Source organism: Chenopodium album, chromosome 21 (assembly GCF_948465745.1).
Source record: "Chenopodium album chromosome 21, dcCheAlbu1.1, whole genome shotgun sequence".
Classification (NCBI taxonomy): domain Eukaryota; kingdom Viridiplantae; phylum Streptophyta; class Magnoliopsida; order Caryophyllales; family Amaranthaceae; genus Chenopodium; species Chenopodium album.
This window is the reverse complement of record NC_137854.1, coordinates 27,343,469-27,358,209: the sequence shown is the minus strand read 5'-3', so window position 1 is coordinate 27,358,209 and position 14,741 is coordinate 27,343,469. Positions and strand designations below refer to the sequence as shown.

The 14,741-nt window shown below is 38.4% G+C and overlaps 1 protein-coding gene across 1 annotated transcript; it reads right to left on the bottom strand.

Annotated features, from left to right (window-relative positions):
• Window positions 1-564: 564 nt before the first annotated feature.
• On the bottom strand, window positions 565-10,779 carry LOC145602305 (uncharacterized). The gene is made up of 10 exons (XM_081658495.1): window positions 10,456-10,779; window positions 10,276-10,370; window positions 8,353-8,494; window positions 7,959-8,276; window positions 7,396-7,543; window positions 3,970-4,911; window positions 3,618-3,859; window positions 3,449-3,522; window positions 2,165-2,300; window positions 565-1,046 (listed from the first exon to the last, which is right to left on the bottom strand). Exons 2-10 carry the CDS (start codon window positions 10,329-10,331, stop codon window positions 1,008-1,010), a joined length of 2,097 nt encoding a protein of 698 aa, XP_081514621.1. The 5' UTR covers window positions 10,332-10,370; window positions 10,456-10,779; the 3' UTR covers window positions 565-1,007.
• Window positions 10,780-14,741: the final 3,962 nt, after the last annotated feature.

Sequence of the window (14,741 nt, the reverse complement as noted above, 5' to 3'; positions counted from 1 at the left end):
TAAAAGAAACAGGTGTAGCAATGAGTATTCCAGGATTATGAACATAAATATTTTCATGAAAGACATGCGTTTGCCTTTTTTGGCGTTATCTTTTTTATAAATACGTGTTGATTAATTCTTAAATTTTTTTTACATATTTTCCTCATACATATATAATTATCATTCAAGTATTCACATTTATCAAAAAATTTACGTACTCCCAATCATATTTACAAAAATATTCACCTACGTATTCCCAATTTAAATATTCTTATTTGCAAAGTTAATTTAATGCTTGATTTCCACCATCTCATTTGAGATCATTAACCGTGTAAAACCACTAAACATAACCTTTTTGCAATTGGGAACTGAGAGAGTACTCGTATAGAGTTAAATGGAGATACAGAGATGATAAAGAAATGCAAGAGGGACAAAAAAAAAATTGCCCGCAAATAATAAGTAGGTTTGTGTTGAGAACATAAATAATAGACTTGAGGCATTCTTTCAACATTTATTATCATATAAAACACAAATCCAACCTAAATAAACAGTCAATTGAAATGTAACAAGTTCACAACTATAGAGTTTCTCATGAGAAAGTATTTCCTTTGCAATAGAAAAAAAGAGTTGGCCGAAATTTACACAATAGTCGATACTATCAGCTCATTGATAATTCTAATGGGTGAACAGGCGAAAATGTAGCTCTATACATATGCCTCACTTTCTATTTGCAGCTAAATACATTATGGCAGAAGCAGGTTACATATTTACATTTCATTATATTATACATATCTACAATTAATTGGAAAAATATTGGTCTATAATAGAGGAGACCTAGAAAAGAAAGAATGAAATAATGAAAAACTTCAATTTTGAGTAGCAATAAAAAAAAAAAATAAATAAATAAATAAATAAAAAAAAAAAAAAAGAATGATCAGATTGCACCAAAATATGTATGCTGATGAAAATGTTCAACTCTTTAGTGTCTACTTGAGTAAACAGTTGATAGATATCAGCCATCAGATATTTCACTCTATATGTCGAGGCTCTCTATTGGCATCCTCTGCCTGCATAAGTAAAGATTTAAGTTTAGGTATCATAAGAAAAAAAGTACAAGATACGAATTAGACACGTCTCTAAAGCAAACATGCTTGTTTTGCTAGAACAGATGTGAAGAAGTCTATTAGGGATATCATCGAACTTAGTACGTAGCTAGGTAGTCTGTATTGCATGAGTTAACTCATGAAAAAGCCTGAAGATTTTTTAAAACAGAATAAAGTATAGCCTTCTTCTTTATTGTAGATATCACATCAATCTCAATATATACAAGTAAATATTTCATACATGGTAACACTAACAGAGAAGCAAGTAACCCAATGACAATCTGACCAGCAGCAATCCTTTAAATAACATACCCCTATCCAATTGAAAGTGATATAGAGGTATACCCAAACCAAAGACAGATTTAAAAGAGAAAAACTAAACTAAAACAGATGTTGGATGTTCCTTTATTATTAATGTGTGATGATAAGGGTGGGCTCGTGAGAGTCGAGGGAGGGAGAAGCTGAATCGATAAAGTAAACATGAGGGCCAAAGAGAATCACAGGTGCAGTGAATAGGATGGTAATGATGAAACCTCCTAGTTGCCAGCACCCACAACATATTGTAAATCCTCTAAAGATCAGATCTGGATGGGAGAAATTTACCAAATAACATCTCCAGTTTTTTTATTCCAACAACAATTCTGTTAAATTCATCAAATCACATACCAAGAGAATGTAAGTGATTTGCACTCAGTTCTCAAGAATCTCACCCATTTTTGGCCCCAAAACCCCCCCCAACCAAACAGGCTTGCAAATAACATCAGTTTTTAGTTAATCATACTGCAGGATAATGACAATTGAGCAAGTAGGAGGCTGCCATGAAAAGAGATGAAAAGAGGAGAAGAATAACAGTTTAATCTTATCACTTTTTACAAGAACATATTATCTGTAAACTACATAGCTGAATTTAGCTCAGGAACAATCTCATGATAGACCAAGCAAAATTTCAGTGCACAAGATGTTCATGCTAAAATGATAAACTGACTTGTACATTATTCGTTCAACATATAAAAAAATTAATTAATTCATTAATTTTAAAAAAAAAAAAAAAAAAAAAACAGCAAATGAAATAAGAGACTCACCGACTTTCGGGTTCTATGTAATTGTGCATGCCGATGCAGATGTACATGCCTTTTTGTGTGATGAAGATTAATATGCTGTGATCGGCAACGTTGGCGAGATGGTTTCTGGATGAACTCCTTTAAGTGGTTATAAATACTGCACATCACAGAATCCTAGTTAAATTATGCCAACAAAATGGGAATGATAAGAGCCCTCTGTACAATTCTCCCAGGAAAACCTACTCAGCATTTAATTTCAGGCTTAGCCTGAATAAGAGAGTAATATGCCCATCTATAGCAAAAATCCCAGAAAGTCAATAATAGCACTAAAACACAGAGACAAACCAGCAGTAATATTAGCTATAATATTGTATTGCAGTATCATGTCAGCTACCCAGGCAAACTTCTCCAGCAGCACAAAATAAAAGAGACGCGAGCTTTGTTTTAAAATTTAGATTTTATCATATAAAAAAAATTACAGAAATCCCAAATGAATTACTTGAATGTTTAACAAGATGGAGGAGAGTAAACCTAGGGGCACAAGTCTCAAGGTGTCTACAATACATATTTTTTGAACCCCTCAGACTAGATTTTGTCGGTCAGTTGCTGAGTATGTGAAAGCCCAAATGAGATCCAATTGGATAGAGAGGTCCCACAGGCTGGTAAAAGAGTTGCAGTATATTAGCATAGAATTCTCTAACAATGATGCTGTATTTTTACCCCAGAGGTATATTTATTGCTTGTTTTGGGGGAAAAAAATTAAAGGCCTTAATAATGAAGATTCAGCCGCAGAAAGAGATACACCAGCAAAAGAATACGAGAACTTACTATATTGCATCAAAAAGGTAACTGTCAAAGAAAATGCAGCAGCATGATGGCAGGTCTCATTATATTCCAGGATACAATATAAAGTCTACTGTTTCTGAGGCTTATCATCCTGTTACCTTTATTTTATTTTTTTAAAAAATTAAAACAGTAAAGAGTTGATTTTGATCTGATAGACTGATACACAAAGGGGTTGTGTTTGGTACTGATTTGCAAATGGCTATGACTTGTTAAAAAGGAAGAGCAACTCAGACAATTTAAACCTTGTAGGGGTCACGCGAAAATAAACCAAAGAAATCCTTCACTCAGAGAATCATTAGGATAAGGGGAGCAGCATTTTAGTTATATTTAGACACTAAAATATTATTATACTCTCTAGCAGCTATAGAAATATAAATACTACATTTATACAATCACTCAAAATTATGAATGGGTACATATAGCTATGGTTTAAAATTGGAAAAGTTTTGAATTACATACCTAAGTCGATGCCTGTTGCAAGCTGTGAAGAAAGCAACAAAACCATTTAAAATGCTCCTAACAGCACGGAAAACCTACAAGATAAAATAAATACCTGTTATCAAACCAGGAAGAAGACAGGATCAGAAAATTCAAGCTATGCTAAGCAAAAATTTTGCCATGTCAAAACCTTTGAGAACAAGTCATTCCAAAGTGAGCGCCACATTGAGACCTCATATGTTGTTTTTACAGTTGCCTTGGTAGTTGATGCAATATTAATCATGCTACAAGCAGATGACCACAATTCTCCAAACATTTCATATACAATGGTACAGACATAGGCTATGAAACTGAACAGTGCAAGGACCAAGCGAACTGGCGCATTAAAAATTTCCCAGCAGGCCCAAAAAATGGGCAATATGATAGAGATTGCTGCAACAATTCCAAAACAGATCATCAATACTTTTATCAAATCAAAGCTCCACATAAACTATTACTATATTATCAACAACAGAAAAACCTTTTATAGGCTGATAAATTACCAGTGGTGTAGACGAATGAAATGAGCAACCAGATTGGCAATAATACTATCTCGACTACACCGACAACAAAACTGTATGAAGTTCCGAGAACAATGCAGATAAATGACAATAAGCTCTCTGAGATCTCAATACACGCACTCCAGAACGGATGAAAGAATTTGGAAAATTCTATAAGCGGCTCAACAATTGGCTGAGCAAAAACAGAAAAAAATGATCTCATAGTACGTGTTATCATTAGAAGCCATTTAACAGCCTTCTCAAAATTATGCAAGAATAACATTGTTCCCAAATACTTGACCCTTGATGCCATCTCCCAAGTCTCTATCCAATCAAAGATAGGTCCAAGCAAACGAGATGCTGTTGCCTTAAGAAGTGGCACATTCTTGTATAAGTCATAAAATCCGATCATAACAGTGGTAATTGAAATGATCACGTATAAAGTTCTGGCTAGAGGACACATCCACGGACGATAAAGATGGCAAAATACAGGGTATGATTGAAGAAATATCACCCAAGATGGAAGCCCAGATTCTAAGAGAGTAAGCAAGCGCAGGTCACCCATAATTATGTCCTTTAATTTGAAAGGAAGATCTTTGTCATTGAATCTATATATAAGCAAGATATCTTTGTATTCAGTCGCTTCAATGGTATGCTCAAAATTCTCAAATGGGTCAAAAGTCCTCTTTGGAGTTTTCGGGGTTCCCTCGGAATAGGTATCAGCTTCAATTCCAGAGCTCCTAGATCGAATAACTTTTCTTCTTTTATAAGGTACGTTAGAAGGTGGTGGTGTATGCAAGATACAAGAGTCATTTTCAGATCCTGTAGGACATGCATCAAACCCAACTGAAATACCATAGGATGATTCATTCTCCACTACAGCATCGTAAAAGCAAGTAGTCTCTTCATCGGAGAAATCCTCCATGGCATCGTGGAACACTTCATCTGTAAAAGATAGAAAAGCAATCAATGAAGATGAAACAAGAAGAAAGTTGCAAGTTTCTAGAAATACAAAACTAGATCTTCTGCTTGTTAAACCAACCATAAGTTACAGCTGGGCACTAAAAGTGACTTCTAAATAAAGGTTGGCCATTAATTATTTCAATTTTATAGGGAATTTTAATTTACTACCCGAACAGGAACCATTTATTAATAAAATGTGCAGCAAAAAGCTCTTTGCAGGCACCAACAGCCCAATAGAAATCCCGAAGATGTAAGAAACCTTACACCTAAATAGTCAAAGATTATAGAGAAGATATTTAAAAAATAGTAATAATAAATAAAATTTAAAAAATTTAAAAAAAAAAAAAAAAAAAGGCTTGTAATTTTATGTGTAATCAAAATTAAAATACGGAGCGATTAAAATTTAATACTAATATGAGATATTTCTCTCCTTTGTTCATGCCTTTTCTCTATCACTTGCCTTTTTCCCTCTGGTGTGAAGTTCTGAGGTTTATTTTATAGTGAACTACTCTACTGATTGATTGTTTAGTCAATTCATAATTATACTTGAGCCAAACTTAATAACGTAAATACTTGTGTGTGTGTGTGTGTGTGTGTGTGTGTGTTTATGTGTGTGTGTGTGTGTGCGCGAGGGATACATTTATAGAAGGGAAAGAGAGAGTAAAGGGGAAATTGAGATATAGGGTGGATAGAAAGTTGGGTGAGATGCAAGTTTAAATATGCCCAACTAAAGGAGATAACAATAGGCGGTATTTTAAATAGTCAATCAATCAAAGCCTTAATCCCATAAGTGGAGTCAGCTACATGAACCAAAAGTGATTACTTAGTATAGTCATTCACAAAACTCTTCTTCCTCCATCACTTGCGATCAAATACATCATTCTCATGCATATCCATATGCCTCATATCCTTCCTAACTCCTTTTAATTAAGTCATTTTCGGTCTCCCTCTACCTTGTTAACCTCTCCATGATCCCACTCTTCCACTCTTTGTACCAGGGCACCCTAGGGTCCTTAGTTTTAAAAGGCACAAGGCGCACCAAGGCGCAAATGGTCCTTGTAGCCTAGGCGCGAGGCGCAAAGCGCATGTATTTATATATTTATCTCAAATTATATTTTACTTTGATTGTTCTTGATACCAATTAAAAAGATTCATAATAAATTAAATAACGATAGATGTATATCTAAGGTAGTCTGAATTTGAAAAAATGTCCATCATTCTCCAAATTATAACTTAAACCTTAGTTATTTTCCTTGAGGCGCAAAGGCGCACCTTTCCGAAGGCGCTTTGAGGCGCACGAGGCGCGCGCGTTCCGTAGGTGTCTGAGCCTCGACTAGCTAAAGCCCATTTCCCGGGCCCGAGGCGCGCTTTTTAAAACCAAGCTAGGGTCGTCGTCTTACATGCCCGAACCAACGCAGACATAATCATGTAGGCCACGCCTTGATCAATCACACCATTTTTTATGATTGACCTAATATATTTGAAACACTCACTCATGGTCAATTCATTTCTCTCCAAACTCACTACATCATTGCTTGTCCCCCTTTGTGTACTAGATTGACATACCAAATATTCGGTCTTACTCCAACTTAGCTTAAACCCTCTAGATTCCAACCTTTGCCTCCGTTGCTCCAATTTGGCATTATTTAACAATTAAATAAATAAAGGTACTAACTCTCATATTGACAACAGACACACATTACAAACCAAAGGAAGTGCACCAATAGCAACAACGACAATAAAGCCTTAAGGCCTGTTCTAATTGACTGAGCTGACTGAACTTATTAGAGCTGAGGTGAACGGAATATTTTATGAGAGAAGGAAATTAAGATAAGAACTGAACTGAACAGACCCTTAGTCCCAAGATCAATATATGGGGCATGCCATTGATGCTAAGATCACATAAAAAAATAAAAAAAAATAAAAAAAAAAAAACCATAGCACTCTTCCGCTTCAATCAACCGGCTTTGGTTGTATGAGCAACATCTCCATCCAATTCTTCATCCTATATTATATATCCTAGATTTCAGAATATTAACTAAGTTAACAACCTTGCAAACATTTTTCCATCTTAACAGCAAGGCAGAAGCTAAGGTTTCCCAGAAATAGGTTTAGGCAAATCACTAGATTTACAGATTACATTTGGATTCTACAGTTCTACACAATAATTTTAGTAATTGTCAAAGATGTCAAAGTAAATGAGGAACATAGCTAAAATCATAAACTTAGGAATCAGAAATATGTATCTTATGTCAGCATAGCACCCTGATTCATAATTAAAAGATAACAATCTCAATGAAGAATGAAAAACCTAAGCTACCATCTAGAGACTTAATATAGAATGTAGGCAACATGATTTCCTACTGTTCTGCTCACTAAGTTCCCCCACCCCACCAAAAAAAAAAAGTGAAAAAAAAAAAAAGCGGAGAATATATCTTGAAACGAAGTCTGGTTTGAAAAGATTACCAGCAGTAGATAGAAGATAATCTTTCAAAAGATTCTGCTCATGCTCTGTCCCTGAGAACCAAGAAGAAATGCAGCCTACAGCTTGCATTATACTGTTGAACTCCCATCTTCTCATAAATTTGGTTTCTATTGCCAAAGATGTGTCAGTCTGCAAGCAGATGTAATAAATCAACGAATCAAATAAACTAAATTATACTCCCTCCGTCCCCCATTGATAGTCACTTTTGGTATAAAATCACGGGAATTAATAAACATAAATAAGAAGTACCAAAAGTACGTTGAAAAAGTAAATTTACATTGGGTATGGAAAAAAGTAAAGAGAGAAAGTAATTATAGTACATTGGAAAGTAAAATTTACATGGGAAAGTTAAATTTGCACAAATATTTTTGCAAATGGGAGAGAATTTTGGTAAAAAAACAATATTAATGGTACTTGAAAAAAGCAAATGTGACTAACATTTTGGGTCATCGAAAATGGCAAAAGTGACTATCAATGGGGGACGGAAGGAGTATTACATAGATACAAATAGCTAATCTAACAAAAGGAAACAGAGAGGAAAAACCTGTAGTTCATTTAGATAATTAATACCACGAACATCATCCCAAGAGACTTCAAATATAATCAACCCAAACAAGGTCCTGTGGAGCTCCCGATTTAACTGCAATGAGTATTTAAGCTTCTTTACAGGTAACAGAGCCCTCTTTTGTGATAACGTGGCAGCATCAATCAGCGAAAACCATCTCTCTGAAATCTTTGAATTAGTAGACTTGGTGCATTGGTTAGAATTAGTTGATTTGTTGCTAGCCTTTTTCTCTAATTTCTCTTTACCAGTATTCCTCTTTTTACGAGCACTACTATTAGCAAATGGGGACAACCTGGACTGTGCCAAAGCAAAGATAACTCTGTCAGATCTGAATCAATTAGCACGAGAGAACAAGGCCATGCGTTTATATTACCTTAGTAACCATCAATTGCCACAAGTGTGCACGACGTGATCCAAGACCTTCAAGCCATGGTCTATTGTCCACTAAAATATAAAATGTGTTGCTCTCAGTAGCCAGGAAAATGTTAAGATGGGAAAGATAAGACTGCAAATCCCTGCAATATAAAAGCCAACGTAGCAAAAAGAAAACAGCGTCTTAGTTCTTATAATAAACAAACCGATAAATTCATATTGCTCGATGAATCTAATACGAGAAATTGGCATGGCTTAAAGGAAAGAAAAGAGTTGACTGACTGACTCAGTTCTAATAAGCTCATATAATAAATAAACATGAGAGAACAAGGCCATGAAATTATATTACCTTAGTAGCCATTATTAAAGTTATAATAATTAATTTGCTCATATACACCCTCAAATCTCTCCTTATAATGCATGTGCCATGGTCTATTGTCCTCTACATTGCAAGTAATATGAAATGGTGGAAGCATTTACTTTGTACTTCCTCCGATACTAACTGTTTTTCCATTAGGAATCTAGACAATATTCACAACTTAAGAGTATCTGCTAAATTTTTTCCAATATATAAGAAAAAATAAATAGTCAAGTGGGGTCTTATTTGATTCGTCTTAATGAGTACTTGGGTACATTCTTAAAAAATCAAGTACTTATAGTTTTTACTGTGCAATTAAAGCTATTCAGAATTCAAATATGCATAGGCAAACATGTCAAAGGGAAATGAGAAGAACGTAAGAATCGAAGGGAGTATTTCGCATGTGTCTGTTTTAAAAAGGTTTATAGCAAAAATTTGAATTTGTACTAGCATTTTATTTTATAATTTTACATTTAAAAAAAAGGGCCAAAACCAAACAGAACAGCTCCAAAATCAGACTAGACCAGAATATTCAAATCTGCACCAGTTTGGACCAGAATTCTGCCAAACCAATCCTAAATATAAGAAAATCTAGGAATCCAGTTCCAATCTCGTTTTGGACTGGTGTACAGTCCTACTCTCATCCCAAGCTACTAGATACCTTAATTTGTGTATCCAAAGCTAACAGAAAAATTATCTAAACATGGCCAGAGGGAGTACCAAACAACGCATTACGGCAAAAGCTCTGACTAGCAACGCACAAACTCAATGACATGCTTACACATCCACAATAATAATAGAAACCCCTTACAAACTTAACAAAATTACACAAAAGAACCCAACTTTTCTTTCAGATGTTCAATTGTGAGATTGTCATCAATTGACTCTTGCAAATTAAATATATAAATACATTTCAGTATGGTTTTTCTAGGGGTGCATATAAGAACAATTTGTACTTCAAGAATTGCTTTAAGTGAGTAGATTCAGAAGAAACATACCCATCTACCGCATGCTAAAAAAGTCATCTTTCTCTTTTTCATTGTATCTTATAACAAGCAAAGAGAGCTAGGAACCCCTCTCAACAGTCCACATCGAAGAGCCCACCATTGAGCTCCTAAGAAGCTACTCTAGACCAAACTCCATATACGTCACAAGTTTTCCTAATTAGCCTTTTCTTGAAAATAATTATATACACCCGGGTGCATGGTGTACCCAAGAGTATTATTGCTTCAAGTTGTAGGAAAATAAACTCCATATATATATTAAAAAAAATTTAAAAAAACAAAACTAAAAACCCTATACTTTATCTCAAGATTATTGCTTCAAGTTGTAGGAAAATAAATAAAAATTCACTCTATATAATTGAAATCAATATGCCATGCGATTACTCACAAATGTTCTTTAAAAAGCCTGATATTTCGAAATCAGAACGACATTACTTAGTATCAACTACAAGTGATAATTCCCGCTATTTAAAGTTTGAAAACAAAAAATTAAAATCATAGTTCAGTTGAAACTAAAAATTGAGGAGGAAAAAAAAAATTGAGATCAAAGTTGTAAAATTACCCGATTTGCAAGCTTGTCAAGGGGAAAATATATTGTCCATTATCTAAATTCCCCATCAAAATCTTCCGAATTTTCAGCCAATTCACCAGCAATCACTGCCCAATTTCAACCAAAATCTTAACAAAATTTTCCCAAATTTCAAGAATTAATACAAAAACAAAACTAAAAAATATCACTTACCAAAAAATTGTTGAATGCAATGACAAGGAAAGTGACGAGGGGAGCGAGAAAAGGCATGACCGCCGAACTTCATACCATAATTGAATTGAATTGAATGCAATCATAAATTAAAGTGATAATTATACAGTGCACAAAAACCTAGAATCAGAAAAGATATTAAATTGAATTAAATGAAGTTATAATTAATCAAATAATGAAGAGAGAGAATTAAGGTTAGCTTGTAAGAAGTGGAAAAGTGAGAAGAGGTTAGATAGATAGATAGATGCCTCACGTCAAAAACACTCCATTAAAGAGAGCTTCAAAGAGAAAATGATGTATTATGCATTTATGATTGATTATGTAACAGCCGCAAAGATTTGTATTTTGTCTGCTGGTATTTGTATTTTTCTGTTATTTTTTTAACGATAATAATTAAAGACAGATGAGAGAGGAATGGGAGGTAAGTCGGTTGTTAATTATAGAATGGTGAAAATTTCAGAGGATATTCTCGAGAATAGATATACTGATTACAAAAGGGAGAGTGGTGTTGGAAAAAGGAGAGTCGGTAATTATTGTATGTTACGGCAATTGTTTTGGGGTTTCTCTAGTCCTTTAGTGGAGTTATGCCCTGTTCTTTTGAGTTTCTGGGCAGAGCAGAGCAGGGGTCTGCAGAGCCGAGCCGAGTAAAGAAGATTTCAACATTATTATTATTACTATTATTAATGTTTTTTGAGGGGAAACGTAAGCAAGATTTATTATTCCAAATTGATTTGGGTAAAAATACCCTGGCAAGTTGGCCCAATCAGAGCCCGCCACGTGTCACTGGAAGGGGCGCCACTTTGGACCTCCCAGGGCACGACACGTGGCAGGCAGATAAAGGACTCTGGGATTGGCGGCTTTCAGGCCCAAATCCTAAGGTCCTGCAAAAGTTGCGTGTCCTTCCCTAGGGCACAAAACCTTAGGGAGGGCACACTTTTCTAGGACCCTATAAATAGGGAACATTCCCCTCATTTATGGGGTACGATGTTCTTTACAAGCACACTTTTCTAGGAATATTTGGTGACTGAATACCAATCATTGTCTGAATTGTCACTCTTAGGAGAACAGTACACCCGAGCTCGAAATCCGAGCAGATAACCTTTCGTTCCGCACATTTACTTTCGGATCTTTACTAACTTAAGCTTCGGAGGCGGACCACCGACCATTCGGTGCTCCGTTGTTTTGCAGGTACAGGCATCCAAGTTGAGCATCCAGTCTTAGTGTTGTAACTCTCCCGAGGGACACAAAAAACCCTGAAACATTTGGCGCCTTCTGCGGGGAGAGGTACCTCTAAGATGGCCTCTTTGGAAACTGTACCAACTCCGGAAACCAATTGGCCTCCGGAGACCAATCAGCCACCAGAGACCAATCGGTCCCTGGAAGATGTGTTGGTCCAAACGGACCATGACTCAGGTGATGATGGTGACGTCGAAACCTATACTGCCCGAGATGGGTCTCTCATCTCTAGGCGCATCCGCAGCAAGGAAAAGCGGGAGCCCCCTCACTCTCAGACTGCTCCAAGCAAATCAGCCGGACAGTCAAAGAAGCCGGTTGATCCTACCCAGGCGGCAGGATAAGCCCAGTAACCAGAGACGAGCTCATGAAGCTTGTGAGCAGTCTCCAAGGTGAGATTAAACAACTCACCGACAAGAAGTCGACTAATCCTAGAAAGGAGCAGTCGGCCAAGAAATCAGCCTAGGTGGGCAAGCACAATCGGTCAGGAACCGACAACCGACTCCTCATCCTGCTCCTAAGGAGAAGGCTCGGCCTCAGTTTGACCTTATTAGACTCCGTTTCCCAGAAATGGGTACAAGAAAAGCCATCCGACATGTTCAGCCGGATGGTAGTAAGAAGACATTCTCTGACGCTCGACATTACATCGAGTAGAAGAGGAATGAGTTTTCAGAGTCGGCTTCAACGTCGACTTATCATGATAGCTTCCAGAATACTTCTTTGAGGTATTCACAATCTGCGCATGAGACCCCAGCAAGCAGCCCTCGGGTTCAAGCTGGACCTCATGTAATCCAGTCGGCTCAGTACATGGCCCAGCCTTTGTACCAGTCGGCTGTCCAACCTTATATTCAACCTGCCTTCTTTGGAGGGCAGGCGGCATGCGGCTATCAGCCCATGGACTGGCAGCTTAGGCTGCAACACCTTGGAGACCAACCATCTGCCTTCTTCAAGGACATAACCGAAGCCGAACAGCCGGCCAAGGTTAAAAATGTGTTGGTTGGGACCTATGATGGGACCACCAACCCTGAAGACCACCTACTAGCATACACCCCCTCATGTATTTTACAGGGGTTGGATGATGCCGCATGGTGTCGCTGTTTTCCAGCCACCCTGAAGGGCATAGCCCAGCAGTGGTTCGGCAATCTGCCAGCTGGTTGCATCAACAGCTTCAAGACGCTTGCGTTCTTGTTCGCTTCTAACTTCTCTATGAACATCCCTACCAAAAAGACAAGCCTTGATCTTGGCAATGTACAGCAGGGAGATAGAGAAGGCCTGCGTTCCTACGTCAGGCGGTTCAATCTGGTGAGAATCCAGATCCATGGGCTGTCTGATGAGGTCGCCTTTACAGACTTCTTCAAGGGTCTGAAGGACGGTTCTACTTTCAAGTATGAACTCGTCCGCAAACAAATCTTCACCTTGTAGGGGGCATTGCGAGCGGCGGAAGCCTATATACAGGCGACCGAGCTCTGCTCCTCTAGCAAGCAGTCGGACTCTAAAAGGTCCGACCGACAGAAGGAGAGTCGGCCTGCTCAGCCGGCTCCTAAGCTAGAAGAGAGCAAAAAAGAAAAAATAAATATGGGCCGTTGATAACTCCGATCAGCCGGCCCAGAAAAAGAAGAAAGAGTGGAAACCGTACGTCCCAAGGTACGAGTTTCACAAGGACTGCTGCTCCATCCTTTTAGAAATAAAGGATCGGCTAACTCTTGAGAAGCCGACTCCAACGAGAGGTTCCGCTGAGAACCGGAACAAAAATAAACACTGCCATTTCCATGAGAATGTCGGCCATGACACCAACGACTGTTTCATCCTCAAACGAGAGCTTGACCGTCTGGCCGACAAAAGACAGCTGAAGTCCTATGTGAAGTCCAAAGTGACTTCAAAAGCGAATCCGGGGCAGTCCAAAAAGAAGACTCCCCAGCCTACTGTTAGTACCGAAACTGATGAAGATCCGGTATATACAATAGCAGGCGGATTCGCCGGGGGTGGCCCGACCATTCGGGGCACCAAGGATCATCTGAACAAGATGATCCATTCTATTAAAGAGGGAGAGGCGGCCAGCACATCCGCCTTCCCCGAAGTCATCATCACCGAAAAGGACAGAGGAAAAGTCCGTCGGCCGCATGATGACCCTGTGGTCATTGAATGTAAAGTGGCTAACCAACTGGTTGGTCGAATTCTGATAGACACAGGCAGCTCCTCTGACCTCATCAGCCTCAAATGCTTATCCAATCTCAAGTACAAGCCGGATAGCATGATGGAGGTCTCCCACACCCTTGTAGGGTTTGGGGGAGGACTTGTGCACCCAGTCGGACGGATAGACTTGCCCGTCCGCCTGGGAAAGAAGGGAAACGGTCGTCATATGACCATCCGTTTCCTCGTAGTTGAAGAGCTCACTGCTACAACCTCATCTTTGGCCGACCCACTCTGAACGAGTGCAAGGCCGTCATCATTCCTGCCCTTATGCTTGTCAAGTATGAAAGGGATGATGGCACAGTCAGTTCCCTTAACGGGGACTAAAAGACAGCTCGAGAGTGTTATCTCTCGGACGTTAAGCCCGCGGCCGTAGCAACCGTCCGGGGCAAACAAACAATCGACCTTGATGATATCAAGGAAGATCAGGCGGCCCCACCAGCCGAGAAAAAGAGAAAGATTGATCAACTGGTGGTGGTAAAAAAAGAGAAGCAATAGCAATCACTGACCGGGGAACGGTCAGACGACCTCCGTCCCCAGCCGACTAGTGACCACATTGATATCCCTTTGGACGACACTCGGCCATTGCGGACTGTTAAGGTGGGGACGGTTGCATTTGCTAAGCTAGGTGACAGCCTGCACCATCTTCTGAAAGAATTCAAAGACATCTTTGCCTTTGAAGTGGAAGAGATGCCTGGCATCAGCTCGGATCTCGCTGTCAACAAGCTCGCTGTGGATCCCAAAAAGAAGCCCATTCGGCAAAAGAAAAGAAACCACGGCGAGAAAAGAAGTCAGGCGGCAGCAGCCGAAGTTAAAAAGCTGCTGGACGCCAAGTTCATTCGGCC

Coding starts and splice junctions, on each gene's coding strand:
- LOC145602305 (XM_081658495.1), bottom strand. CDS start 10,331: ATGGGGAATTTAGATAATGGACAATATATTTTCCCCTTGACAAGCTTG. Junction 3,523..3,617: donor GGAATGACTTGTTCTCAAAG/GTTTTGACATGG, acceptor TTTATCTTGTAG/GTTTTCCGTGCTGTTAGGAG. Junction 1,047..2,164: donor TACATAGAACCCGAAAGTCG/GTGAGTCTCTTA, acceptor TTACTTATGCAG/GCAGAGGATGCCAATAGAGA.